The sequence below is a fragment of the Saccharomyces kudriavzevii genome, assembly GCF_947243775.1.
Source record: "Saccharomyces kudriavzevii IFO 1802 strain IFO1802 genome assembly, chromosome: 5".
NCBI lineage: Eukaryota > Fungi > Ascomycota > Saccharomycetes > Saccharomycetales > Saccharomycetaceae > Saccharomyces > Saccharomyces kudriavzevii.
In genome coordinates this window covers 244,954-271,705 of record NC_079276.1, presented here as the reverse complement: position 1 = coordinate 271,705, position 26,752 = coordinate 244,954, and the positions used below count along the sequence as shown (strand labels likewise).

General features: G+C 39.9%; 15 protein-coding genes across 15 annotated transcripts; 10 read left to right on the top strand and 5 right to left on the bottom strand.

Annotated features, from left to right (window-relative positions):
- Positions 1 to 291: 291 nt before the first annotated feature.
- On the bottom strand, positions 292 to 945 carry THO1 (Tho1p; the record flags this gene model as incomplete). Its single annotated transcript, XM_056227468.1, has 1 exon — positions 292 to 945. One exon carries the CDS (start codon positions 943 to 945, stop codon positions 292 to 294), a length of 654 nt encoding a protein of 217 aa, XP_056087287.1.
- A 1,010-nt stretch (positions 946 to 1,955) lies between these two features.
- GPP2 (glycerol-1-phosphatase HOR2) lies at positions 1,956 to 2,708 on the top strand (the record flags this gene model as incomplete). Its single annotated transcript, XM_056227467.1, has 1 exon — positions 1,956 to 2,708. The coding sequence occupies one exon, from the start codon at positions 1,956 to 1,958 to the stop codon at positions 2,706 to 2,708; it is 753 nt and encodes a 250-aa protein (XP_056087286.1).
- A 313-nt stretch (positions 2,709 to 3,021) lies between these two features.
- Positions 3,022 to 4,350, top strand: CEM1 (fatty acid synthase CEM1; the record flags this gene model as incomplete). The annotated part of the gene is made up of 1 exon (XM_056227466.1): positions 3,022 to 4,350. One exon carries the CDS (start codon positions 3,022 to 3,024, stop codon positions 4,348 to 4,350), a length of 1,329 nt encoding a protein of 442 aa, XP_056087285.1.
- A 151-nt stretch (positions 4,351 to 4,501) lies between these two features.
- Positions 4,502 to 6,172, bottom strand: SKDI05G1380 (cytosine permease; the record flags this gene model as incomplete). Its single annotated transcript, XM_056227465.1, has 1 exon — positions 4,502 to 6,172. One exon carries the CDS (start codon positions 6,170 to 6,172, stop codon positions 4,502 to 4,504), a length of 1,671 nt encoding a protein of 556 aa, XP_056087284.1.
- Positions 6,173 to 6,562: 390 nt separating this feature from the next.
- On the bottom strand, positions 6,563 to 8,149 carry SKDI05G1370 (cytosine permease; the record flags this gene model as incomplete). Its single annotated transcript, XM_056227464.1, has 1 exon — positions 6,563 to 8,149. The coding sequence occupies one exon, from the start codon at positions 8,147 to 8,149 to the stop codon at positions 6,563 to 6,565; it is 1,587 nt and encodes a 528-aa protein (XP_056087283.1).
- A 1,148-nt stretch (positions 8,150 to 9,297) lies between these two features.
- Positions 9,298 to 10,560, bottom strand: PCL6 (Pcl6p; the record flags this gene model as incomplete). The annotated part of the gene is made up of 1 exon (XM_056227463.1): positions 9,298 to 10,560. One exon carries the CDS (start codon positions 10,558 to 10,560, stop codon positions 9,298 to 9,300), a length of 1,263 nt encoding a protein of 420 aa, XP_056087282.1.
- A 530-nt stretch (positions 10,561 to 11,090) lies between these two features.
- PET117 (Pet117p) lies at positions 11,091 to 11,414 on the bottom strand (the record flags this gene model as incomplete). The annotated part of the gene is made up of 1 exon (XM_056227462.1): positions 11,091 to 11,414. The coding sequence occupies one exon, from the start codon at positions 11,412 to 11,414 to the stop codon at positions 11,091 to 11,093; it is 324 nt and encodes a 107-aa protein (XP_056087281.1).
- A 654-nt stretch (positions 11,415 to 12,068) lies between these two features.
- Positions 12,069 to 12,458, top strand: HMF1 (putative isoleucine biosynthesis protein HMF1; the record flags this gene model as incomplete). Its single annotated transcript, XM_056227461.1, has 1 exon — positions 12,069 to 12,458. The coding sequence occupies one exon, from the start codon at positions 12,069 to 12,071 to the stop codon at positions 12,456 to 12,458; it is 390 nt and encodes a 129-aa protein (XP_056087280.1).
- Positions 12,459 to 13,012: 554 nt separating this feature from the next.
- On the top strand, positions 13,013 to 13,794 carry RPL34A (60S ribosomal protein eL34; the record flags this gene model as incomplete). Its single annotated transcript, XM_056227460.1, has 2 exons — positions 13,013 to 13,049; positions 13,466 to 13,794. 2 exons carry the CDS (start codon positions 13,013 to 13,015, stop codon positions 13,792 to 13,794), a joined length of 366 nt encoding a protein of 121 aa, XP_056087279.1.
- Positions 13,795 to 14,991: 1,197 nt separating this feature from the next.
- On the top strand, positions 14,992 to 16,593 carry FCY2 (purine-cytosine permease; the record flags this gene model as incomplete). Its single annotated transcript, XM_056227458.1, has 1 exon — positions 14,992 to 16,593. One exon carries the CDS (start codon positions 14,992 to 14,994, stop codon positions 16,591 to 16,593), a length of 1,602 nt encoding a protein of 533 aa, XP_056087278.1.
- Positions 16,594 to 17,276: 683 nt separating this feature from the next.
- HIS1 (ATP phosphoribosyltransferase) lies at positions 17,277 to 18,170 on the top strand (the record flags this gene model as incomplete). The annotated part of the gene is made up of 1 exon (XM_056227457.1): positions 17,277 to 18,170. The coding sequence occupies one exon, from the start codon at positions 17,277 to 17,279 to the stop codon at positions 18,168 to 18,170; it is 894 nt and encodes a 297-aa protein (XP_056087277.1).
- Positions 18,171 to 19,318: 1,148 nt separating this feature from the next.
- GIP2 (Gip2p) lies at positions 19,319 to 20,965 on the top strand (the record flags this gene model as incomplete). Its single annotated transcript, XM_056227456.1, has 1 exon — positions 19,319 to 20,965. The coding sequence occupies one exon, from the start codon at positions 19,319 to 19,321 to the stop codon at positions 20,963 to 20,965; it is 1,647 nt and encodes a 548-aa protein (XP_056087276.1).
- Positions 20,966 to 21,896: 931 nt separating this feature from the next.
- Positions 21,897 to 22,010, top strand: SKDI05G1290 (uncharacterized protein; the record flags this gene model as incomplete). The annotated part of the gene is made up of 1 exon (XM_056227455.1): positions 21,897 to 22,010. One exon carries the CDS (start codon positions 21,897 to 21,899, stop codon positions 22,008 to 22,010), a length of 114 nt encoding a protein of 37 aa, XP_056087275.1.
- A 1,294-nt stretch (positions 22,011 to 23,304) lies between these two features.
- Positions 23,305 to 24,204, top strand: PIC2 (Cu/Pi carrier; the record flags this gene model as incomplete). Its single annotated transcript, XM_056227454.1, has 1 exon — positions 23,305 to 24,204. The coding sequence occupies one exon, from the start codon at positions 23,305 to 23,307 to the stop codon at positions 24,202 to 24,204; it is 900 nt and encodes a 299-aa protein (XP_056087274.1).
- Positions 24,205 to 24,959: 755 nt separating this feature from the next.
- On the top strand, positions 24,960 to 26,543 carry HOM3 (aspartate kinase; the record flags this gene model as incomplete). The annotated part of the gene is made up of 1 exon (XM_056227453.1): positions 24,960 to 26,543. One exon carries the CDS (start codon positions 24,960 to 24,962, stop codon positions 26,541 to 26,543), a length of 1,584 nt encoding a protein of 527 aa, XP_056087273.1.
- Positions 26,544 to 26,752: the final 209 nt, after the last annotated feature.

Here is a 26,752-nt window from a genome sequence, read left to right as displayed (position 1 = left end):
TATAATAGCTTATTATTCTTCTATAAACATAATAAACCTTCTATAATAACGTTTACTTTGTTAATAATTCACCCTTTTCCACTGGTACAAAAATGAGCCCGGGTGCCACTGTACACGACGCGTATCTCCGATGTCTTAGTTATAATAACACAAACATATTTTAGAATAATGTACATATTTTTACATATGCAACAATTTTTGCAGTCCCAAAATAAAAACTGCCACGGCAATTTAAAAGTGTGAAAAGACGCAAATAACAAGAAAAAAACTGGATCGAAACAGTCTTATCCGTTATGTTCTGTAACTAGAGCGATGAGTACCTCTTCTGTTCTTATTGATTCTAGAACGGTTGTTTGTATTTTTATTCCTATTTCTGAATTTACCAATATTGCTACTTTCGGGTTCGTCCTTCCTGGAGACGAGGCCTAATTCTTCAGCCAACTTGCTATTTAAGTCGACACCAAATTTTTCCACACGGTTTATCTGTCTTTGTATTGAGTCAATATTCGCTTGGTCTTCACCAAATTTGTTAGCACGATGCATTTTCTTATTCAGTAGATCCAAGGCTTTAGCCTTGATCTCCTCCGGCGACAAAACAGGAGCGGCCGGTGCAGCAACTTGTTTGGTTTCCTGAATAGCAGAAGAAGCTTCATCGGAGGTTGTGTGAACGTCTTTACTTTCATCCTCAAGAGCAACTTCTTCTTTAGGCTCGTTTGAGACTTCCTTTTCTGCAACGTCTTTGAAGACTGGCTCTTCCTTGGTTACAGATTCTGGTTCTAGTTCTTGCTTTTGTTCCTGCGTCTGCTCTCCGTTGTCCCCCCTTGACTCTTCATCGTCCTTTATCAGTCTTTGAACCAGTTCATTTTTCAATCCGCCCACAGACAGGTTTCTCTTGGTCAGTAAATCTTTCAGTTGAACAACAGTAAGGGAAGAGTAACCAGTCATTTGTATATTACCTGTGCTTGCTACAAGTTCAATTCTACCAATAAGAAAAACAATCAACACGCAAGAAGACTTTACATAGTGTTAAAATGACGCCCTTGAAGATACAAAAAATAAACAATTGCTTTCACTTCTTTTGTTTCGTTCAGTATTATCAAACCCTTCACCAACCATGGCTGGAATACATTTTCTTCCCTCGGCCGGAAAATCCGGGTAATGGAGATTTTTACCCGCTGGTTACTGTTCCTCCTTCGAGCAACTATGTTAGCATTTACTTGGTATCAGCCTCGTATTGACCAATTCAGGGAAAGAAGGTGGTGTGCTCGAGGAAAACATTTATTGATATTCTTGAAGGAGAGATTATAAGGAAAAAACACACGGCAGATTTATTTATGGTAACCGCTCATCGGATGCTAAGTGGGTTGCTTACCCGAAGAATGTTCTATATTTCTCTCCTGGTTCTAATTTTTGAGTACAGTTGTAACATATGTATTTGGCCCTCCTGATAGACTTTGGCTTTTGGCCTTCCAGATGAGTTTGGGATCCTTTTACCCCAGACGGAGGGCGGAAATTTTGTCCCTGTCCCTCTTGCCTTCTACATCATTTCTCACGAAATAGTAACATAATTTTCTGCCGTATTCCGTTCACGTCATTCTCTGTGCCCCACAACCCGCGGCGATTCTGTTTAAGCCGCCAACTATTTTCTTTTCACATCCGAAAAGAAACTACGCTCGGAAAAACTGCCTCTCCCCCCCTAAACGGGTTTCCATGTGACGTAAAGCAGGTATGAATATAAGAAGCCCGCTCGTTTCTTTTTATGTGCGCTTGTTTCTTTTGAATTATTCATTCACAAAACATATATAAAGTTAATAATATAATGTGGAATAGCACAAGAAATCTTTAAACGTCTTCTGTCGGCATTTTAGTTATATTTATTACAACACAGTCATAAGTAAGAAGCTACTTATACTACATCATTCAAACGATACAAGATTACCACAAACAAATTCAAAATGGGGCTAACTGCTAAACCTTTATCTTTGAAAGTTAACGCCGCTTTGTTCGATGTCGACGGAACTATTATTATCTCTCAACCAGCCATTGCTGCTTTCTGGAGAGATTTCGGTAAGGACAAACCTTATTTCGACGCCGAGCAGGTCATCCAAATTTCCCATGGTTGGAGAACCTTCGATGCAATTGCCAAGTTTGCTCCCGACTTTGCCAATGAAGAATACGTTAACAAATTAGAAGCTGAAATCCCTGTCAAGTACGGTGAAAAATCCATCGAAGTTCCAGGCGCCGTCAAGTTATGTAATGCTCTAAACGCTTTGCCAAAAGAAAAGTGGGCTGTAGCAACTTCCGGTACCCGCGATATGGCGGAAAAATGGTTTGAACATTTAGGAATCAGGAGACCAAAGTATTTCATAACGGCAAACGATGTCAAACAAGGTAAGCCCCACCCAGAACCATACTTGAAGGGTAGAAACGGCCTAGGATATCCAATCAACGAACAAGATCCTTCTAAATCTAAGGTAGTAGTCTTTGAAGACGCTCCAGCAGGTATTGCTGCCGGTAAAGCTGCTGGCTGCAAGATAATTGGTATTGCCACTACTTTCGATTTGGACTTCTTGAAGGAAAAGGGTTGTGATATTATTGTCAAGAATCACGAATCCATTAGGGTTGGCGGTTACAACGCCGAAACAGATGAAGTCGATTTTATCTTTGATGACTATCTATATGCTAAGGACGATCTATTGAAGTGGTAATGTCCCTCGAAATCAAAAGTATTATCTAGCAATTCTCTCAAATCCGATCCAATTCTATATTCACCACAAAACAAAATAATAATGCTAAAAACGACACCTCTATAAACTCAGATCTCACCAGTTAAATAAATACGTAGATAGATAATTTTCAATACACAAAACGTGCTATTAGCGTTTCTGACTCCTTTTGATGTTTGGAAAAAAAAAGAAAAAATAAGGTGAGAAATACCCTAAACACTATCAGCGTTATATTACAAGTTCGCAAGCCAAAAAATCAAAGAGCCACCCAACTTTAAATACTAGAAGAAAACAAATGTCAAAAAGAGTGGTAATAACTGGTTTGGGCTGTGTGACACCACTAGGAAGGACGTTAAATGAATCATGGAAGAATCTACTCTCTTCCAAAAGTGGGCTTACATCAATCACATCTTTACCCAACTACGAAAAGGACTATAAAGCTAAAAAGAAGAGTATTCCATCAACAATAACCGTGGGGAAGATCCCGGAGGACCTCCACGATGAGAACTCAACCATCCACAAGCTGCTATTTACGGGCCAAGACGAAAGGAGAACTTCAGGCTTTATCAAACTAGCAATACGTACAGCTTACGAAGCTCTCCATAATGCTGGTCTTCTAAACCCAAATGAAATTACTGTCAACACGTCTCTATGTAATTTGGATAATTTTGGATGCTTGATAGGATCTGGCATAGGATCCATTCAGGACGTGTACCAGACTTCTTTGCAGTTCCACAACGAAGATAAAAGGATTAACCCATATTTTGTCCCCAAGATTCTCACAAATATGGCTGCTGGAAATGTTTCCATAAAGTTCAATTTAAGAGGATTATCTCACAGCGTTTCTACGGCATGCGCAACAGGTAATAATTCCATTGGCGATGCATTCAATTTCATTCGATTGGGCATGCAAGATATCTGCGTCGCTGGCGCGAGTGAAATGAGTTTACATCCGCTCAGTTTAGCAGGGTTCATCAGGGCGAAATCAATTACCAGTGACGGAATATCGAGACCATTTGACACGCAGCGTTCTGGATTTGTACTTGGCGAAGGATCCGGAATGGTTGTCATGGAATCCTTAGAACACGCCCAAAAAAGGAAGGCGAACATATTATGTGAACTTGTTGGTTACGGTTTGAGCAGTGATGCCTACCACATCACCTCCCCTCCTTCTGATGGTAATGGTGCTAAGAGAGCCATAAATATGGCCCTTAAAATGGCTCGCTTAGAGCCTGCCGACATTGATTATGTCAATGCTCACGCCACATCGACTTTGCTAGGAGACAGAGCAGAATGCTTGGCTGTTACATCAGCACTCCTGCCAGGAAGACCCAAAGATAAGCCATTATATATATCAAGTAACAAAGGCGCCATTGGTCATCTTTTGGGGGCTGCAGGTGCCGTAGAAAGTATATTCACGATCTGCTCCTTGAGAGACAACAAGATACCGCACACGTTAAATCTGAAAAATGCTTTAAATCTGGAAAGCGGCGAAGCTGACAAACTACATTTCGTAAAAGATGAACCTATAGAAACATCTAATTTGAAGCACGCCCTGTGCAACAGTTTTGGTTTTGGAGGAGTTAACACATCTCTTCTTTTCAAAAAATGGGATGAATTTTGACGGTATCGTATTTATATATATCCTATTATAATCATTCACATCGTCTTTTTTGATTCGTATGCTATTTATTGAATGTCGAAACTTACCTGATAAAGCCAATATTTTATGAGAACCAAGAGTAAAAATAAAAAATTTCATCAATTGAGTTTAGTTAACGGCCGAAGTATTTTAGTTCCAATGGTCTAGCAATATTGTAAGCAATAAATGCCCAACTTAACCCTAATTCGAACCCTATATCACCACCATAATCACCAATCAAACGAGAAATTTCACCAACCCAGTATGTCTGGCACATACCCAACGCAACACCGAATGCTCCAACAATCAAGGCGATTATACCTGCAATACCAATAGGCAGATGATCCCAATTATTCCAATCATCTACATTATAGGCGCTAAACGAACGTCTATAGATAAAATGTTCCGAACAACCAATGGCAATGTAGATAGCGAGGTAATAACCGATGGAGTCCATAAAATTCTCCATAAATCCATCAAAGTAATAGGTAGCAGGTATGGAAATACCCAAAGTTGCAGCATTAGCAGCCATTGTCCAGACAACTCTTGGTATTTTAGCGAATGGCGCCCATGAAGCTTGAACCGATAAAGCAACAGTATACATTCCAGGGACATTATTAGCAACAGTTGACAGAGCCAATAAAACACAACAGAATTGCCCAAATCCGTTTAGAGAGTTGGGAACTAAGATAGCATATATTACACCACCCATAGAGTTTTTGTCATAGTATGCCTTCCAGGTTGGGTCATTGAGGGCCGCCATACCACAAGCGGCTCCAAGTATCATAGTGAAAAATAGAGGGATTGCTAGACCTGCAACTACGGAAAAGAAAATCTTGTATTTGTTCGTCTTCTTTGGCACATAAACAGTATAATCCGCCGCATAAGTTGTCCATCCTGCGGCAGACCCGAAAACAGCAGAGCCAAAAGAAAGAACACCAGCTGCGGTATTAGAGCCGCCTGTCCATTCACCGCCTGTGAACTTTCCTGACCGGGATAGTTGAGCAATAATGACCAGAAAGGCAGCAAAATTAGGCACCCACGACCATTTTTCATATGCATGGATAACTCTGTAACCAAAGAACGTCACAAGCACGGTACCACCAGCAATGATTAAGCAACCAGCCCAAATAGGACAGACATGGCCAGAACCTTCATTCACCATATTCAGCAGTTGCGCGGAAACAGAAATATTCAAAACACACCAACCAACACAAGCAATAACGTTAATAAAGGAGAAAATTCTTGCCGTCACATTACCAGCAAGATATCTAGAAAGAATCATCTGTCTTAGACCCAACTCTACTCCGAAAAGAGAAAATAATGCAACAGGCAACAGACCTAGAATATTGAAGAAAATAATAACCAGAACACTTTGACCGAAATTTAAACCAAATACCAGAGGACCCAAGGCACCCACGGAATAGGCTACAATAACCATATTAGCTGAAAACCATATGGTTGCAGCATTGAGCATAGAGTCATCGGTCTTCTCATCCTCTGTAATTGGTTCAACACCCTTTGTTTCGGCATTTAAAGCAGCAGCGATCCGATTCAAGAAAGACAGTTTAGTCTCAACCTCTTCTTCGGATTCGCGCGATTCTAGCTTGGCCTCGACAGATTCATCGGTTCCGTGCGATTCTATATCCTCATAAAATATATTAGCTGAGGAATCCTTGGCATCGTGAATTTCACGCTCGAGATCTTTATGCTCATTCCCCACATCTTCTGTATTGATCGAAGGCATATCATGCGTTTGAGACATATTTTGTTCCAATCTTTCAATGGGCAGCTGCGGAATCATCCTTCATTGCGAAGGTGATAAAGATATTTTTTGATAAGCACTGGAGTTGTCGCACTATATATACTGATTACCTGAATAAGAAAAAAGGCTGCAACACCAACTTTGTATATGTTGTACCTACTTCAGATTACAAATGAGTTGAGATCGACTAACCGAAAACAATAGAACGTCCCCTAATGTATTTCTTAACAGCAAGAGTAACTATTAGAACCACAGTCACGTGATAATCTTATCGGGAATTACTTTGTCTTTTTGTAGAACCCAAGCGATCAAGATCGTGATGTTTCCAGTTATGCACATGCTACTAATGAATTGATGGCATTGGCGTTCTAGGGCCAACTATGCTAACTACGAAAAATAGAAATTACAATTTACGTCAATCAACTTCAGTCAACGACCGAAGTATTTGAGTTCTAGAGGTCTAACAATGTTGTAAACAATGAATGACCAACTTAACCCTAATTCGAACCCTATATCACCACCATAATCACCAATCAAACGACCGATTTCACCAACCCAGTAAGTCTGACACATACCCAAGGCAACACCGAAGGCACCAACAATCAAAGCAGCAGTGCCTGCGATACCAATGGGTAAACGGTCCCAATTATCCCAGTCATCAACATTATAAGCGCTAAACGAACGTCTGTAGATAAAGTGCTCCGAGCATGCAATGGCAATGTATATAGCCAAGTAGTAACCAATGGAGTCCATAAAGTAATTCATGAAAGTGGAAAAAAAATAACAGGCAGGAATTGCAATAGCTAAAGCTGTCACGCAACCTAACAAAGTCCAGACAACTCTCGGAACTTTTGCAAGAGGTCCCCATGTAGCTTGTACTGATAAAGCAATAGTGTAAAAATTGGGAACATTATTGGCGATAGTGGACAGAGACAATAACACACAACAGAACTGGCCGAAGCCATGGGCGGAATTTGGAACGAGGATGGCAAACGTTAAACCACCAATGGAGTTTTCATCATAATATGCTTTCCAGGTTGGATCACCAACGGCGGCCATTGCTACTGCAGCACCAAGGATCATGGTAAAAAACAACGGGGTTGCCAAGCCAGCCACAAGTGAGAAGAATATTTTGTACTTATTCGTTTTCCTTGGCATATAGACGGTATAATCGGCGGCATATGTTGTCCAGCCAGCCGCAAATCCATAAACAGTTGAACCAAACGAAAGTACGTTACCAGCAGTAGTGGGTCCAGATGTCCATTCACCGAGAACGAATTTCCCAGACCTTGACAAACGAGCAATAATGACTAAAAAAACGGCAAAGTTGGGTACCCATGCCCATTTTTCATAAGCGTGAATGACATTATAACCAAAAAAGGTCACAATCACAGTGGCAACGATAATGACAATGCAACCGGCCCAAAGAGGACATTGATGGCCTGGATTAACCGTATTCAGCACTTGTGAACTTCCTACAGTGTTAACAATACCCCAACCAATACATGCAATAAAGTTGATGAGAGAAAAAATTCTTGCTGCAACATTACCGACCAAATATCTGGAAAGAATCATTTGTCTTAGACCCAATTCGGCACCAAAAACGGAAAAAAATGCAACGGACACCAAACCTAGTAGATTAAAAAAAATGATAACCAAAACGCTTTGACCGAAATTTAGACCAAATACCATGGGACCCAAGGCTCCAATAGCGTAAGCAGGCAAAACCATATTAGCTGAAAACCACATGGACGCAGCATTTAGTATAGAGCCATCAGTTTTCTCATCCTCTGTGATTGGTTCAATACCCTTCGTCTCAGCGCTTAAGCTGGCCGCAATTCTGTTTAAGAAGGATAATTTAGTCTCAACCAATTCTTCTGTTTCGTGCGATTCTACATCTTCATAGAATTCATTGGTCGAAGGTGTCTTAGCATCGCGAACTCGAGACTCGAGATCTTTAAGCTCATAGCTTGCATCCTTTGTACCAGCCACGGATATTTTATACGTCTGAGGCATATTTTATTAAGTCCTTCAATAGTATGGTAAGTTTTTCCGAGCGCCCGTTTACCTCAAATCCAGTAGTATTTTTTTCAACAAATTTATCCCTTTGTTGTCGTATTATATTAGCTCAGACTACAGACTACCTGGGTAAGAAGAAGGTACGTCCCTATATATATGTTTTACTTGCGCTTACTCAAAATGGTTGAAATTCGATGAGTGATATAAAAAGACCTTATCGTTTTTGACTTTTCATCACGAAGGCGGACTTTACCCTTCCTCGTATTATGATGAAAAGAACGTTAAAAATCGACGAACGAAACAACGATAAGACTTTCTGTAAAGGTTTTTTTAGCAAAAAGTGGTTGCCGGAAAATGCAGTCACTCATGTGATAAGCCTCCAGTCACGTATAGACGGAACTATAGAAGGTCAGAGTAAACTGCTACTCTGACCTGCTATCTCATTTCCAGCTGTGTGGATTTCCAAACTGTACCTTGCAAACGGAACTATAGAAGGTCAGAGTAAACTGTTACTCTGACTTGCTATGCTTATCTGCAGCAGTGTGGATTCCCAAACCGTACCTTGCAAACGAAACGTTAGAAGTTCAGAGTAAACTGCTACTCTGACCTGCTATCTCCTTTCCAGCAGTATGGATTCCAAAACTGTACCTTGCAAACGGAACTATAGAAGTTCAGAGTAAACTGCTACTCTGACCTGCTATCTTATTTCCAGCAGTATGGATTCCAAGACTGTACCCTGCAAACGAAACGTTAGAAGTTCAGAGTAAACTGCTACTCTGACCTGCTATCTTATTTCCAGCAGTATGGATTCCAAGACTGTACCCTGCAAACGAAACGTTAGAAGTTCAGAGTAAACTGCTACTCTGACCTGCTATCTTATTTCCAGCTGGGTGGATTCCCAAACTGTACCTTGCAAACGGAACTATAGAAGTTCAGAGTAAACTGCTACTCTGACCTGCTATCTTATTTCCAGCAGTATGGATTCCAAGACTGTACCCTGCAAACGAAACGTTACAAGTTCAGAGTAAACTGCTACTCTGACCTGCTACCTCATCTTTCAGCGATGTGGAAGTTAAAACTACGATGATTATTTTTGTTGAGTAAAACTGTATACGTAAACATATCTACTTGCATATTACTCATATCTACACATTCGTTACTAGCGCTTGTGACTGGGCTTTTGCGTTGTTCCAGAATCTGTATAGTAAATCCGCGTATCTCTGCAATTCGTTGACTGATATCAATAGTTCAAAATCACATAAAACCAAAAACTGTAGCTCTAGGTGGTTAAGTTCCTGTAATGATATTCCTCCGACCCTAGAATACCTTGAATTGCTGTAGAAGAAATCACTCAGAAACTTCGTACTTACTGTGATACCAGCTATGATTAATCTGTGAATATTATGGGAATCCATCACAAACATCTGGGGATGTGGCCTTAATTCCCTTCCAACATCCGTATTTTCGTCATCCGAATCATTATTTTCATTATTTTCGTTACTGTTACATGCGGACATCTTACCGGCGCCCTTGCTATTTTTATTCAAAGGGTTCATATCTGAGCTTGACCCATCTTTGAGGGTATCAGTTTTGGGCTTTGTGTTGGTACTATTGCATCTCTTGGATATTCTATCGAAATATACGAGAAGCGATAAAAATACATCATTTGTTGTGGGACAATACTTCTGAATCCGCTGAAAATATTGATCGAGGCCAATTTGTGGTACATGCTTTCCTCGGAACCCCAGAACAGGACTTAGATATTTCCTTTCACTATCGGTTAGTGTAAGACACTTTCCGTTCTCAATTTCTTGTGTCAAACTAGGATTTGTAGCTGCTGTCCTATCATTGGATTTGATTATTTTAGTTAATAATGCCGTCAACATTTTAAGAAGCTTATCTGTGGGAAATTCTGCTATATTCAGAGACGGGGTTACTTGCTGATTGCTAATATCACCATCGAGTATTTTATCTTCTTGAGTGGACGATTGATCTGTAGGAACGCCTTGCACTTTCTCATTCGAACTGCTTGCCTCGCCCGATTGCCTTTCATTATTCTTTGAGAATCGTACTGGATGGTATTTGCTGATATTGTTCATGTTTGAGGCATGCACTCGGTTGTTCAGTTCAGCTCTGGCCTGGCCAGGAACTTCGTCAAAATTAAAGGATGATTCTGGTCTAATTCCCATTGATGAGGTAGATGATTGTGATTCCAAGGTCTCATCAGAAGCCACTCTTGTCACTACCACAATATCACGTCTATTATTGTCCTCTTGTGGATTACCTGTACGCGTTTCAACATTACCACCCCCAACGTGATTTACTTTATCGTCCGACTGTATCGAATACGTAGACTTCGGACTACTGCTTGCGTTGGTTGATAACGGAGAACCTCCTTTGATAGACATAGCGGAGCTATTTTCTGTAGTTGGCTTACTTACCTAATTACGGCTCAATTGTTTGGAAAAAAGTAGCTTTAAGACGAAGAAGAATTACGTACTATATTAACAATAATGACACACCCTCCAACTTCTAGATATCTCCACTGGTTTGGTTCACTTGCGATTGATGCTGTTGCAGTTAACGATGCTAATTTTTAAGGTTTTATGAAGTGTAGCCTTGTTATCTCTTAAATAACTACGTTCATAGAATTTTTCCGGAAGGGCGAGGGAAAAGGGCCACAGTAAGGCGAGAAATCCTACAATATAGTTCGTAGAAGTACAGATGAAACAGACCATCTATTAAAAAAATAACATTCTCGAAGTGGGGAGGAAAGATGCTGAAATGTTGACCACAGTTAATTAAGTAGTACCAGAGCTTTATGTTTGATTTATCCCTGGACTCGAAGACTTCATGGGAATAGTTACACGATAGTTACACACATATATACAAGAATGGTATTGGTACTTAAGACAAAAAGGCTGCTATTAGTATGAGGTTACTTTTTAGATCCCTTTACCACCTCTCCGCCCTTTGTAACAACCTCTCCACTAAGCGGCTGCATCATCTCATATTTTTTTCGCAACTCTTTTTGTTCCTCATGCTCACTCATGTTGAAGTATCTTTTTCTTTCCTTTGTAGGATCAGATGGAGTAGCTCCATCTAGGTTTCTCAATCTTTTCTCTTCAACTCGTTTAGCATCCTTTATCGGACCCTGGTGAAGGGTTTCCCTCTCCATTTCTTGCACATAATGAACGCCGACGACCGTCGCTGCTGTTATTAGACATGAAACTGTGAACGTTATTCTACTAGCCCTACTCATCTTGCGCTAACCTTCGAATTTATTGTTGTATGTGCCGACGTCCAGTGTTAAATTGTAGCCGTTTACCAGTACTCAAGTGTTTTGACCCTCCACACTGTGCAATAGAGAAAAAATAGGGGTAACCCCGAATTGGAAGCTCTAATACCCTCTGATGACTACAATCGAACGTCAATTGAGGAGTTCAAGACCAATTGATCGGTTACAAATGAAGACAAAGCGCATTATTTGCAACCTAGCTGTAGCAAGATTTTTCTTAGTACGTAAATTCTATCGTGGAAAATACGGAAACCTTATTAAAACGGATATAAATATGTATATATACATGAGTCATGGTACGCATAGCATATGCAAGAACCAGATGATTTGAAGAGGCAATAAGCACCAATTGGCTTCGTCTATATTATCTTGATTTGTTTCTGTAGTACCCAAAATGATAAGTAATAGTACCGAATTCACTGTTTCGTCACGCTCACGTGTTTTCTCTCGACCACCATTATTTCTCCATCTCGCGAGCTTCTAGCCTGTCAAGAGAAATACTCAAATGTTGAATCTTAACTAAGCGGACGCATGATAAGACGCAAATATTTTGGGTTTATCTTGGTATCTGCAAGAGAACAGTACAATTCATCCCTCAAACAATCACCTTTTTGAATCATGACCACCAATTTAACTCCAGTCACTTGTGAATCCGCTCCAGCTGCTGCTGCCTCATATTCCCATGCTATGAAGGTAAACAACTTGATTTTCCTTTCTGGCCAAATTCCTGTGACCCAAGACAACAAGCTGGTTGAAGGCTCCATTGCTGAGAAGGCTGAACAAGTGCTTCAAAACGTCAAAAACGTTTTAGAATCAAGCAATTCCTCATTAGACAGAGTTGTCAAGGTTAACATTTTTTTGGCCGATATCAAACACTTTGCTGAATTCAACTCCGTTTATGCCAAGTATTTCCACACTCACAAACCTGCTAGATCGTGCGTTGCAGTTGCTGCGTTGCCATTAGGTGTTGACATGGAAATGGAAGCCATTGCTGCTGAAAAAGATTAGAGTAAGACTTAGTAAGGCCTCTTAGAAGTTAATTCTACTAAAATTTTGTACGATATATTATAGAGTATTTTAAAATAAGGCCTTGTTGCTTTCCCTCTGAGGAGTTCATTCAATCTACTAATTAGCTATAATTCCACCTAGTTCGAAGACTGCATCTTAATTAGAGTGAGGTGTGAAGGTGTACAAGAATATGAAGGTCATTGAATGACTTGTATGGGTGGAATATTTGCTTTCTCTTTCCTTTTTTTCCGTTTTCATGCGAAAAACCAAAAAGAAAGGGGTCCCATTTTTGAACAGTCAGTTTCGACAGTGGAAACGGCCTCCCTCCAGAGTTTTCTTATTGGACTGTGATCCCGCGCTAATCCGAAATGGCTTTGCTACGTTATTCGGGCCTAAACCTCCTAATCACCTGCCGCCTGGTGAAGGCTGCTCCCGTGCAAGTCCCATGAGCCTGGCCGCAGATGCTGTTTTCAAGAAGAAATTGAAATATTTTGGATTATTAACCTCAGTAGTGCCAATACTAAAGAGGAAACTGCATAACAGAACAACCAAAAATGGCTCAACGTGTTACTTTCAGAAGAAGAAATCCATGTATGTTTAAAGGCGAGATTATGAATTACGAGAAAACTTGAAGAGATGATGATTCTATGATTTAAAGGAACCAAGATGCGATACCGTGTTGTAGGGACTAACATGATCCCTGCGAGCGCTTGCGTAACTTTTACCGAGCTCACAATGAATCAAAGTGTTCTGAATGAAAATGTTCTAGTACGCAAAGAGACTGCAATCATAATGGTCGAGTTAGAGAAGACCTACTGTTAAAAACTCCACCGCTTCATATTTTGGTTCAAGTGAATGTCGCCGTCAGTGCGGAAATAGCTACTATTATTGATTCGTGGGCACAAAATTCTCCTCAGGTTTCTCAAATATATTTCTACTGTAGTTGATACTAACATTTCCATCATATGAGAAAGTATAAGAACTTTCTAATGGCATTTTCTGAATAGACAACACCCGTTCTAACAAAATCAAGGTTGTTAAGACCCCAGGTGGTATCTTGCGTGCCCAACATGTTAAGAAACTAGCTACCAGACCAAAGTGTGGTGACTGTGGTAGTGCTTTACAGGGTATCTCTACTTTGAGACCAAGACAATACGCTACTGTTTCCAAGACCCACAAGACTGTTTCCAGAGCTTACGGTGGTTCCAGATGTGCCAACTGTGTCAAGGAAAGAATCGTCAGAGCTTTTTTGATTGAAGAGCAGAAGATTGTTAAGAAGGTCGTTAAGGAACAAACTGAAGCAGCCAAGAAATCCGAAAAGAAGGCTAAGAAATAAATTTTAAGAAAATAAAACTTTTCTTATGTATCTAATTTACTGTTTTATATAAGTACGAATAAAAATAATTCATATTACAAAAAACTCTCACGAATTTGATTTTCCTGCGAAAAATGCTGCAGCCGCAAGTTATCCAAATCAGAAATGACAAGGTGACAGATAGACATAGTTAATGATTTTGTAATAGAAGTAAGCTTGCACCTCTTTGCCTCAAATTTCTCGGATCAGTTTACAAGATCCAAATGCCTATTCTAAAAAAAAAATCATACGCTACGAAGAAAGTATACTGAAGACAACATGTCGAAATATCTGCAAGATTCTACCGCCAATCTGAATTAGTTACACACTAGTCCAGATCTTGTTGCCCATTTGCTCTCGAGGAAGAAGAACAGCTCGAACAAAACAACCCAAACAAGAACAATGCACAGAGGCAAAGTCTAAGTCAAAAAACAGACAGATAAACTTCAGGAAATAAAAAAATTTGCTGAAGATAAGGATGCCTTGGCAAATTGTCTTGAGACTACAGCCATCTTTCTTTCATATCAATTTCTTGAATTAATTAACCAGAGCATCGTACCTCATATCGTTTTTTTAGTGATTTACTTGTGGAGAGCGGCAAAGAAGTCATCCGAGACTCCAAATTGTACAACAATCAGCATTTTACAATGAAGGACATTTCAATATATCCTGCGGCTTTACCTAGCGCGAGATAAAATAAGGCGGCACATTTTTTTTTACTGACAATGACCCAAAAACAACGGTATCAGTCGACTTTATCGCCTTGCAAGTGGGGACTTTCGTACAGGCTGACTCTTTTACAGGGGAACCCGGCGCGCGTTCTGCCATCGCGCACAACTTTTATCGCGATCCCTGCTGTCTTGTACGTACATGTAGTAGTACCTTTTCGTCTTATCAATAAATTGTTCCGGCTTTTAATTTCTTTTTTTTATTGTGAATTTTTCAAGTTTTTTTTTTCGATGATCAAGATGCCAGGGAACCAACCAACATAATGGAATTAATATAAATATCCATTGAAAAATATTAAAGCGGTAAATTGTTATTAGGCCTTAAACACGTTGGAGATGATTCTCTTGGCAATGTAAAAAAATAAGTACAGTTGTAATAGTATTCACAGATATAATAATATAGACGTCGCATATCGATTATCCTATCTTCAATTTCAACCATTTATAAAGAATGTTGGAAGAAGGAAATAATGTTTACGAGATCCAGGATTTGGAGAAGAGCTCTCCCGTAATAGGCTCGAGCCTGGAAAACGAGAAGAAGGCAGCCACTTCTGAAATTTTTACCGCTACCTCTGAAGATGACCAACAATACATAGTTGAATCATCAGAGGCTACAACATTGTCATACTTTCAAAGGATTTTTTCCAGTTTAAATGCTGAGACAAAGGGTGTTGAACCAATTACAGAGGATGAGAAAACTGACGACTCTATACTGAATGCGGCATCCATGTGGTTTTCGGCCAATATGGTTATTGCATCATATGCCCTAGGTGCCTTGGGTCCCATGGTCTTCGGTCTTAATTTTGGCCAAAGTGTTTTGGTCATCATTTTTTTCAACATAATAGGTTTGGTATCTGTGGCTTTCTTTTCAGTTTTCGGTGCCGAATTGGGGCTGAGACAGATGATTCTTTCCAGGTACCTGGTTGGGAATGTCACGGCAAGAATTTTTTCTTTTATTAATGTTATCGCCTGTGTTGGTTGGGGTATTGTGAATACCTCAGTTTCCGCGCAACTTCTGAATATGGTGAATGAAGGTTCCGGCCATGTCTGCCCTATTTGGGCTGGTTGTGTGATCATTATTGGTGGTACTGTGCTTGTGACTTTCTTTGGTTACAGAGTCATCCACACATACGAAAAATGGTCGTGGGTGCCTAATTTTGCCGTCTTTTTAGTCATTATTGCTCAACTATCTCGGTCAGGGAAGTTCAAGGGCGGTGAATGGATAGGTGGCCCCACTACCGCAGGTAGTGTTCTTTCCTTTGGCTCCTCTATTTATGGGTTTGCTGCAGGTTGGACAACTTATGCCGCTGACTACACTGTCTATATGCCGAAGAGGACCAACAAATACAAGATTTTTTTTTCCCTGGTTGCCGGTCTAGCATTCCCTCTATTTTTCACTATGATCCTTGGTGCTGCCTCTGCTATGGCTGCTCTTAATGACCCAACCTGGAAGGCATACTATGATAAAAATGCTATGGGTGGTGTGATATATGCTATCTTAGTTCCCAACTCTCTAAACGGGTTTGGTCAATTTTGTTGTGTCTTGTTGGCTTTGTCTACTATTGCCAATAACATTCCAAACATGTATACCGTGGCTTTATCCGCCCAAGCGTTATGGGCACCATTGGCCAAGGTACCAAGAGTTATCTGGACAATGGCAGGTAATGCTGCAACTTTAGGTATTTCCATTCCTGCAACCTATTACTTTGATGGATTCATGGAGAATTTTATGGACTCCATCGGTTATTACCTGGCTATCTACATTGCTATTGCATGCTCAGAGCATTTCATCTACAGACGTTCGTTTAGTGCTTACAAAGTCGAAGACTGGGACAACTGGAATGGTCTACCTATTGGTATTGCGGGTACTGCTGCCTTGATCGTTGGTGCCTTCGGTGTTGCGTTGGGTATGAGCCAAACATACTGGATTGGCGAAATTGGTCGTCTAATTGGTGACTATGGTGGTGATATTGGGTTCGAATTGGGTGCAAGTTGGGCCTTCATCATTTACAACATTTTAAGACCTCTAGAAATCAAATACTACGGCCGTTAGGAAAATTTGCTTTTAGCAAAATCCCCCCTCAATCATCTCATCATGATTCATTAATGCAATATTATGTACACTATTTAGACATATCACTTAATAACAATAGCTTCAAACTGCAGTTTCTGTAACTTGAAAAATTTCGAGAATGCCAAGATCGTCAAATGCCTGCAGCCTAAATGAAACTTCATGATCTGCATAAGTTTATCGCCGTACGCTGGTCAAGAATAGGAATGAAACAAGAAGAAAAGGTGCACTGAGGGAGTTTCTACTAGGGATACGTTGAGAGAACTGCTTATAGCCTTATTAGATGGATTGTTTAACATGGCCAGTGTGAGACTCTTGAGAAGATATAATTAATTAGTTTCATTAGGTAATTTATTTCTGGCAATCTCGCCACCAGCAGGGTTGACTCCTGCTGAAAACTCTCTCATTTCGGCATCCTGAAGCGAGCAAACGCACACGTGTACGTCCATGCTGAGGAAAAAAATTTCAAGTGAGTCATCCGCACCGTTCGAGCTTATAAAAATGTTAGCGTAAAAATAACTGACTAATATATATAATTTATATATCGCGAGTTACAATCATTTCACTAGCTTATAGTTACGAAGTGCCTTTCATTCTGCCGACCTAGATTTTGGATTTTTTAAGCGGAAAAGGTAAAGTGACAGTTGAAAAATTTCGATTGAAACATGGATTTGGTGAACCACCTGAACGATAGATTGCTGTTTGCAATCCCAAAGAAAGGACGTTTATATTCCAAATGTGTCTCCATTTTAAATGGTGCAGACATTAGCTTCCATCGTTCCCAAAGACTAGACATAGCATTATGCACAAGCTTACCTATAGCATTGATTTTTTTGCCTGCTGCGGATATTCCGACTTTTGTTGGAGAAGGTAAATGTGACCTTGGTATAACTGGTGTTGACCAAGTTCGTGAGTCTGACGTCGACGTAAACTTAGCAATTGATTTACAATTTGGTAACTGTAAATTGCAAGTGCAAGTCCCGGTAAATGGAGAATATAAAAAACCAGAACAATTGATCGGTAAGACCATTGTCACAAGTTTTGTTAGATTGGCTGAAAAATACTTCGCAAAATTGGAAGGTACTACTGTAGAAAAAATGTCTACAAGAATAAAGTATGTCGGTGGTTCCGTAGAGGCATCATGCGCTCTCGGAATTGGTGATGCTATTGTGGATCTTGTGGAAAGTGGTGAAACAATGAGAGCTGCTGGTTTGATTGATATTGATACAGTTCTAGGCACAAGTGCCTATCTAATAGAATCGAAAAACCCTACGAGCGATATTAGTTTGATCGCTACTATCAAGTCAAGAATCGAAGGTGTCATGACCGCCCAACAGTTTGTTTCATGTATTTATAACGCTCCCGAAAATAAACTACCTGAACTGTTGAAGGTGACACCCGGCCGTAGAGCGCCAACCATCTCCAAGATTGGTGATGAGGGATGGGTTGCCGTCAGTTCCATGATCGAGAGAAAGACAAAAGGTGTTGTTTTAGATGAATTAAAAAGACTCGGTGCATCTGATATCATGGTCTTCGAAATTTCTAATTGTCGTGTATAAGTAAGAACAAAAAACGGAAAACAAGCCCCGGCCTGTTTTTGTATATGTTTTTTTATAAAATCTGATAGACTGTATCTTATATAAGGTTACGATATAGCTTACTACCTACGTGTTTGAGCTTCTATTTCTTCGAGCTCTTTTTTCTTTCCTTTCTTTATTGCTTAGAAAAGAAACAACGTTGTATCACATCCAGATCATCCCACTTATAATTAAACCCCGAGATCTATTGGGTCATTTTCACCATAAACTCAACGCAGACGATGTAATTCTCCATATCCGGAAACAGGAGCTATCATCAACAGTCGGAGTTTCGATGTCTTACCTAAGCGGTAGTTTCTGTGAAAATAAACTCCTTTTGAAATAACCTCTTAGAAGCGTAGATTGGGGAAATATGATGTATAGAATTATCCAGAACCTTCTCGCGCACATTCTACTGAGATTCATGGCGCAAAGAGGCTGAAGCGGAGTTGAAAGGTGCCATCAATCGGGCCTATTGTGGAGGTGGGCGGCAAATTCCCGTCACGGCGTGGGGGCGGGGAAAGGAGCTTTTCGCCGTAGATGGAGCGCCTGAAAATAAATCAGTATGCAGTATGAAATCGTTTTTAAGGGGAAAGGGGGCCACCAGTAAAAGAGGTCTTTTGCCAGAAAGCTCAGTCAGCAACGGTTGTTAATGAAGGGGCCAAGAAGTCCATTCGGTTCAACAGATAGATCTTAATACCGCCGTGGTCTATCTATATTTTGCATATCCTTCTTCCTCAGGTAAATTTACTTTATATATACTGGATCGTGTAGTTAAAAGCATAGGGCCGGTCCATTTGGTAGAACAAAGGTAAAGCTTTTCATCGTGGCCTTTCTGGTATAGCGCATATTTATAGAAGGTGAACTGCATAGAATTCGGTAAAAAACAATAAGAACAAAAGGGACACCTAAAAGAAAGAGAAACTGCAAAAGGGCTAATTGAACGCAAGAGGGACATCCAAAGAAAGAAACTTGATTCATAAAACCGTTGAGAACTGAAAAAGAATAATCTTATATTGGTGCTATTTTTTTCCTTTAGTTTACAGTTTTTGCAGGAGAAAACAGCAAAACCATACTTGAGAGATAGTCTAGTCCATCGGTAAGTTTTTTAAAGGTATCCTAACCCAACAATGTATATTAAAGCAGGACAGAAACCCCGACAATCTGAAAAGAAGGATGAGAGATCAGGAAGAAGCAAAAACAAGCACCTACCAGAACTTGAAACAGATTTCAAGGACCGGGTGGTCAGTTCAAACTTATACAAGAAAGAACCTAACAGAAATACTGAAGAGACTTTGAATTCATTGAAGTTTTTACATAAGCCCCAACGAGTAACTCAGATGAGAGCGAATAGGTTCCCGGAGGAAGAAGTACAAAGAAATACTGATCTAAACAAAAGGATCTCCCCTGCAGGGAATAATGAAAACGTCGAAAACGGGAGCGACTGGTTCAGAGGTGGCTCTGCCAATAATAGTACCGGAGGAAAGCCGTTAAAGAGCAGCGCAAAGCCTCCCTTCAAGATAGAGCTACCTCCTCTTTCACCTAAATCCACCGTACCAGACTTTTTACAAGCTGACTATCCAGAAACTAAATCACCAGGCAATGATATGAATTTTGAATACGATGAGGAGATTCTGATTCCTTTTGCCCCACCTGTATATAAAAAATCTGGTGAATTACTGAAAAGCTCGCTAAAGAGGAGATCAAAATCGCTACCCACCACTCCAGGTATAAGGAGTGGGAACAACGACCAAGCGAGAGATGGTAGTCCAATTCTACTTAGGAGTAAAAGTGTCCATTTTGACCAAGCTGCACCTGTGAAATATTTTGCCGAGGATGAAAGCCCTATAAATGTTAATAAGACGGAACAGTATGATAATCGCCTAAGCTTCAAGCATAAAGCCGTAAATCTAATGGTAGACCCAGAGGAAGAGGCAAGGATGCTATCATCAGGATTAGAAACCACATCCATAGATGATGACTTGACAACAGTTGCGCCAAAGGGCTTCACACACTCTGCTAAGATCTCAAGTCCCAGCAATGGCAAAGGCGCTAATAATACTAAATTAAGGAAAAGTAAACGATTCCAGAATCTCGTAAAAAATAGGGTAGCGATCCCATCATACAAAACTAAAAAAAGCATCATGAATGGTGATAATTATGACGAAGTTGAGGATCATAGTTCAACAAATTATTATGTTGTTGGATTATACACTAAGAATTTCCCTATTTTGAGCAATAAGAACCCCAAAAGTTTAAAGCTGAACATTTTTATAAACCTATCACAAAACAAGAAGGTTTTCCTACAAGAACTGTCTCTGTACATTCACAGAGATAACAGTGGTTTCACGAACTCCTCCTCAGTCAATAACGATCCCAATGGCCACAATGGTAGTAATTCAAATGGCGTGGTCAAGGATTATAACGCTGGCTGTACAAGATTAATTGCGGGAAGGATATTAGTGAAGAACATTTTCTATGATAAAAGAGTGGTCGTACGATATACATGGGATAGCTGGAGGACGGCCCATGAAGTAGAATGCGTTTATATCAGTGATGGAGATGGGATATTACCGGGCACAAATATGGACATTTTTCATTTCATCATTGATGATGCTAGCAAAGTGGATCCCCGAGGCAAGTTGGAATTCTGTATACATTACTCCACAAGAAACGACTCTGAACGCGAAGAGTACTGGGACAACAATAACGGGAAAAATTACAAAATCGATGTTGTCATGGATGGTTTCAATGATCCGTTCGCAGCAGTGAGTTAAAACCCAAAAACACGAGAGAGGGAAATGGACATAAAAAGAATAAATTGACAGATCAGGATCTGTCACACTTTCATAACTAAGCCGAACTCCGATAAATAACCTAAATTATGCTAAAAGTTTTCAGTAAATACACATGAATTAAAAGAAAAATAAGTAAATACTTTACGAATAAAGTGGAAGCCAATTATTGACCTGTGGGCGTATATGCAAGCGTGGTTTACTGTAAGTAGGATGTCAGCAAAGCTACTATTCTCTAGCGAGCAAATTTTTTTAATACAGTGTGAAAGGAGATGAGAAAGAAATGAAAAACTAGGGGTTGCCATACCAGGGCTTGTGACGAAAATTGTCATTACTAAAAAAAAACCCGGAATGATCCGATGAAAAATTGCTTACACAACCTATGATGAACTCAAAGCCGTGCCTAGTTTTCTTCTCTTACGAACACCCTTCCACCACTCATCCAGAGAAAATACTTTGTGTGCCCTTTTATTTCCCTTTTGTTTGTTTGTGATTTTTTTTTTTGCTTATTACTTCTTTTCTGCAGCGCTCATCTCTACACTTCGGTTCTGAGAAGTAAGGGACTGCGGCATTTGAGTGGGAAGGGAAAACGGTGGGCCTACTTTACGTTTAACGTGAAGGAAAAAAGTGATTGCTGTGTTTGGACATCATTGCTAAGTGTAACTGAGCATATATCCGATAATTTTTGAGTTACTAAGCGTAAAGAGATGTTTTTTGGTACCCCTTATGCATTCAATTAAACAGACAGTCAAACTTTCCGCCGATGGCTGTCCTGCATATAAATAAGTGAACATTTCCTTCAGTGTATAAATAGAGTCTCTCTCTAAGGCAGCTGCATTCTTCTTATGCCGCACAGAAGACTGCGTCAATCAAAAGACAAATAACAAGACATAACTCACAAACACACACTAAAATGCAAGATTTAGGAATATTTTTGAGTGTTTCCGCTTTCATCTTCGTTTTCTACTTTGGCGCTCATAGAACAGTCATGAACAGAAACAAGAGCGATGTGCCCTACTTGCAATGATTTGTATCTGCTGCTCCGCTCCGGTCGCGCCACTGATAAAGTAATGGAAGTCAGCATGTGACCTAATTCGGCATTACATTTTCATTACTTACGAAGTTGATGTTTTTTAATTTACCTTTTTGTCCTTTCATTCGTTTCTACTATTCCTAATATTATAATAACTTTTGACGTTTTTTTATCAGTTTTTATCAATGAGCCCCTTCTTAGCCTTACGCCCAATATATGTTTCTTCAAGATGTTTGAGATATAAAAGCTTAGTTTCTGTTTAGTTATGCTATTGTCTAAATTTCCTTGCTCTTAATTATGTATTTTTGTTTAGCTATACCAAATACATGCATATGTATGCAATTATAATATGATGATAATATTGCACTTTACTTTTGTGACAAAACAGGTTGGTTCTCTTCCGTGTGAAAGCTTCCTTCTAGACTTTGGGAGGTGCGGAAAGCCACCCATCCTCATAGGTCTGATATTCTCCAATTAGAAAGAAGGATGCAGAAAAGTATGACTAAGACTAAAACTTAGTTCCTTCAATCAAGTATTACGTTATTAAATGTCAGAAATCCCGCAAAATCAAGCCCGCATATCAAGGTGAGCGGCAAAACCTTGTTCTTCGCAAAACGCAGACATCAACCGCGTCTGAATTTTACCGGCCTCACTTCATGAAACTAGTCAAAATCGACCACGTGATTGGGTGAGGAAATGCGAACCTCGGTTTTTGTTCTCGTGGCAGCATGGCGCATTGTGTCAAACGGACGTATCTACCCTTACCCTCCAGGCGGATTAAGTAAGAAAAGAACAAAGTGCCACTGAGTGGTCGAGAATGGCGCACCTTAGTAATAGAGTAGCAAAGTGTTCGATTAAATTTTACTCAAATCTCAACCTGCCTTTCTAGTAGCTATTTTTTTCATATAAAAATTGGCTATGAGGATTATAGTCAGGGCTGCATTTCGAGTGTTGGGCGGCCTGCTTCGGCTAAGATCTCGGCTAACCGAAAGTGGACCTTCAGGGGTATTAGCGAAATAAGGAGATCTTTTTTTAAGTTCATTCCCTGTTTTCAGTTCTATTTGCTTTATATAACAGAAACTGGAGATATCGATTTCTCGAAGACCTTATTGTCTTTAATTTAAATACAGCAGGAACACTAGAAAATACATTGCATCCTTTTTCGCATTCCATAATCTTTTCTTGATAATCAACGACACACTCATATTAAACGAGAGTGTTTTGCCGTTATTTTGATTCATAAGAGAAACAGGAAAAAAACGAATAAATCAGTTAACGTTTGCGAAGCATGGAGTCTAAACAACCGCGTAAAATCCAACTATATACGAAAGAATTCTATGCCACATGTACCTTAGGTGGAATAATTGCGTGTGGCCCAACGCATTCTTCAATCACCCCATTAGATCTTGTAAAGTGTAGATTGCAAGTCAATCCGAAACTGTATACTTCGAATTTGGGTGGGTTCCGTAGTATCATTGCCAATGAAGGCTGGAGAAAAGTTTACACTGGGTTTGGTGCCACATTTATAGGTTATTCCCTACAAGGTGCAGGTAAGTATGGTGGTTATGAATACTTCAAGCATGTATACTCCAGCTGGTTAACTCCAGGTGTTACGGTGTACCTAATGGCCTCAGCTACCGCCGAATTTCTCGCGGATATAATGTTGTGTCCATTTGAAGCTATTAAGGTTAAACAGCAAACCACAATGCCGCCCTTCTGCAACAATGTCATTGATGGTTGGAAGAAGATGTATGCGGAAAGTGGGGGTATGAAAGCGTTCTATAAAGGCATCGTCCCCTTATGGTGCAGACAGATTCCATACACGATGTGTAAGTTCACTTCATTCGAGAAAATTGTTCAAAAAATATACAGTGTCTTACCCAAAAAGAAAGAGGAAATGACCGCATTGCAGCAGATATCAATCAGTTTTGTAGGTGGCTATTTGGCCGGTATATTATGTGCTGCGGTCTCACATCCTGCGGATGTTATGGTTTCTAAGATTAATAGCGAAAGAAAGGCCAACGAATCCATGTCTGTTGCGTCCAAAAGAATATATCAGAAGATTGGGTTTGCTGGATTATGGAATGGGCTAATGGTAAGAATTGTCATGATCGGTACTTTAACAAGTTTCCAATGGCTGATTTACGATTCGTTCAAGGCTTACGTGGGCTTGCCAACCACAGGTTAGGTGGCATGGTTCAACTAGCAAAGCCTGTTGAAAATCATCCCATTCCAACGTAGTATTGTATACACAAGTAATTTATAAAGCTCTTAGAAATGTTGAAATTTAAATTTTATTCTGTTTCGGACACATATCCTTGATTAATATCCTCCTAACCGAGAGCAATCCATAGCTAGAAATGTTCCAACTTACCGCAATAGACGGCACCGATAGAGTGGTATGGACCCTGACCATACCCACTATATACGTCTACTTGTCGGCAATATGGAACCATGCCATATCCCAGCCCCCATGCAATAAGTATACATGAAGGTTCAGACTTATTGTAACAGGATAACTTCATGAACAACCTACTGGACAATACAATCGTTCTGACTGATCCTGGGCATTCTCTTTACTTCTAGAACTCCCCTAATATCAACTTTTCATTCACTGTGGCTCTTACCACGTGAATTTCCCTTCCCCATGACTCACTTTTTCTTTCTTTTTCACTAACAAACGAAAATTTCATCATCACTTTTTCTTTTTTCACCTTTCCGTACGCAGCTTTCTTCGGAGATTCTTCCACCTTCGAAGAAATATATGTAGCATTTATATATAAGAATACTGCTCAGTAAGTATTTTTTTCACCCGACTGGATTTACTGTTGTTCATAAGAACATTTGTATAGATTCAAGCCAATATCTTTTTTCCATTGTTTCAGCCTATATAGCTGCCACTTATTGCTACAAAGGCTTTTATTTTTTTCATCTGTCAATCGTATGCCAATGGATTTTCAGACTACATCAAGTCATTCAAACTGGGTTGTGCAAAAATTCGGGGGTACTTCTGTGGGTAAGTTCCCCGTGCAAATAGTGGATGACATCGTGAAATACTACTCCAACCCTGATGGCCCAAACAATAATGTCGCTGTTGTTTGTTCAGCACGTTCCTCATACACCAAAGCTGAAGGTACGACTTCTCGCCTTTTGAAATGTTGTGACCTGGCTTCACAAGAATCTGAATTTCAAGATATTATTGAAGTCATCAGACAGGATCATGTCGATAACGCTGACCGTTTCATTCTCAATCCCGCCTTACAAGCTAAATTAGTCGACGATACCAATAGAGAGTTAGAACTGGTCAAGAAATATTTAAATGCTTCAAAAGTTTTAGGCGAAGTTAGTGCACGTACTGTAGATCTGGTCATGTCCTGCGGTGAAAAGTTAAGTTGCTTGTTCATCACTGCTCTATGTAATGACCGTGGTTGTAAGGCCAGATATGTGGACCTAACTCACATTGTTCCTTCCGATTTCAGTGCCAGCGCTTTGGATAACAGTTTCTACACTTTCCTAGTTCAAGCATTGAAAGAAAAACTAGCGCCGTTTGTAAGTGCTAGGGAGCGTATCGTTCCAGTTTTCACAGGTTTTTTCGGTTTGATTCCCACAGGGCTTCTGAATGGTGTTGGTCGTGGCTACACGGACTTATGTGCCGCCTTGATCGCCGTCGCTTTAAATGCGGACGAATTGCAAGTTTGGAAGGAAGTGGATGGTATTTTCACCGCTGATCCTCGTAAGGTTCCGGAAGCACGTTTGTTAGATAGTGTTACTCCGGAAGAAGCTTCGGAGTTGACGTATTATGGCTCTGAAGTTATTCATCCTTTCACTATGGAACAAGTTATTACAGCTAAGATTCCAATTAGAATCAAAAACGTTCAAAATCCATTAGGTAATGGTACCATAATCTACCCAGATAACGTAGCCAAAAAGGGCGAATCTACTCCACCACACCCTCCTGAGAACTTATCCTCATCCTTTTATGAAAAAAGAAAGAGAGGTGCCACTGCAATTACCACTAAAAATGATATTTTCGTCATTAATATCCATTCCAACAAGAAGACACTTTCCCATGGTTTCTTAGCTCAAATATTTACCACTTTGGATAAGTTCAAACTGGTTGTTGATTTGATCTCTACTTCGGAAGTTCACGTTTCCATGGCTTTGCCCATCCCAGATGCAGACTCATTGAAATCTTTAAGACAAGCCGAAGAAAAATTAAAAATTTTAGGTTCCGTTGATGTGACAAAGAAGTTGTCTATTGTTTCATTAGTCGGTAAACATATGAAGCAGTACATTGGTATTGCTGGTACTATGTTTACCACTCTAGCTGAAGAGGGCATCAACATTGAAATGATTTCCCAAGGTGCCAATGAAATAAACATATCTTGCGTTATTAACGAATCTGACTCCATAAAAGCACTGCAATGTATTCACTCGAAGTTACTCAGTGAACGGACAAGTACCTCAAACCAATTTGAACATGCTGTTGATGAACGTTTAGAACAACTGAAAAGGCTCGGAATTTGATTTTCTTCCCTCCTTCTTTACTTAATGATAGATTATTAATTTTTTTCCCCACACTCACACATATATGTAAATATATACTAATGTTTCCCCAACCTATAGTATAGGCGATTATCCCACGATTTTAAATGTAAAAATATATCATAATAGTCGTAATAGTCATAAAAGAACTCTCCCCAAATAAGAGCGTAAATGAAGGTGAGGTGAAAAAA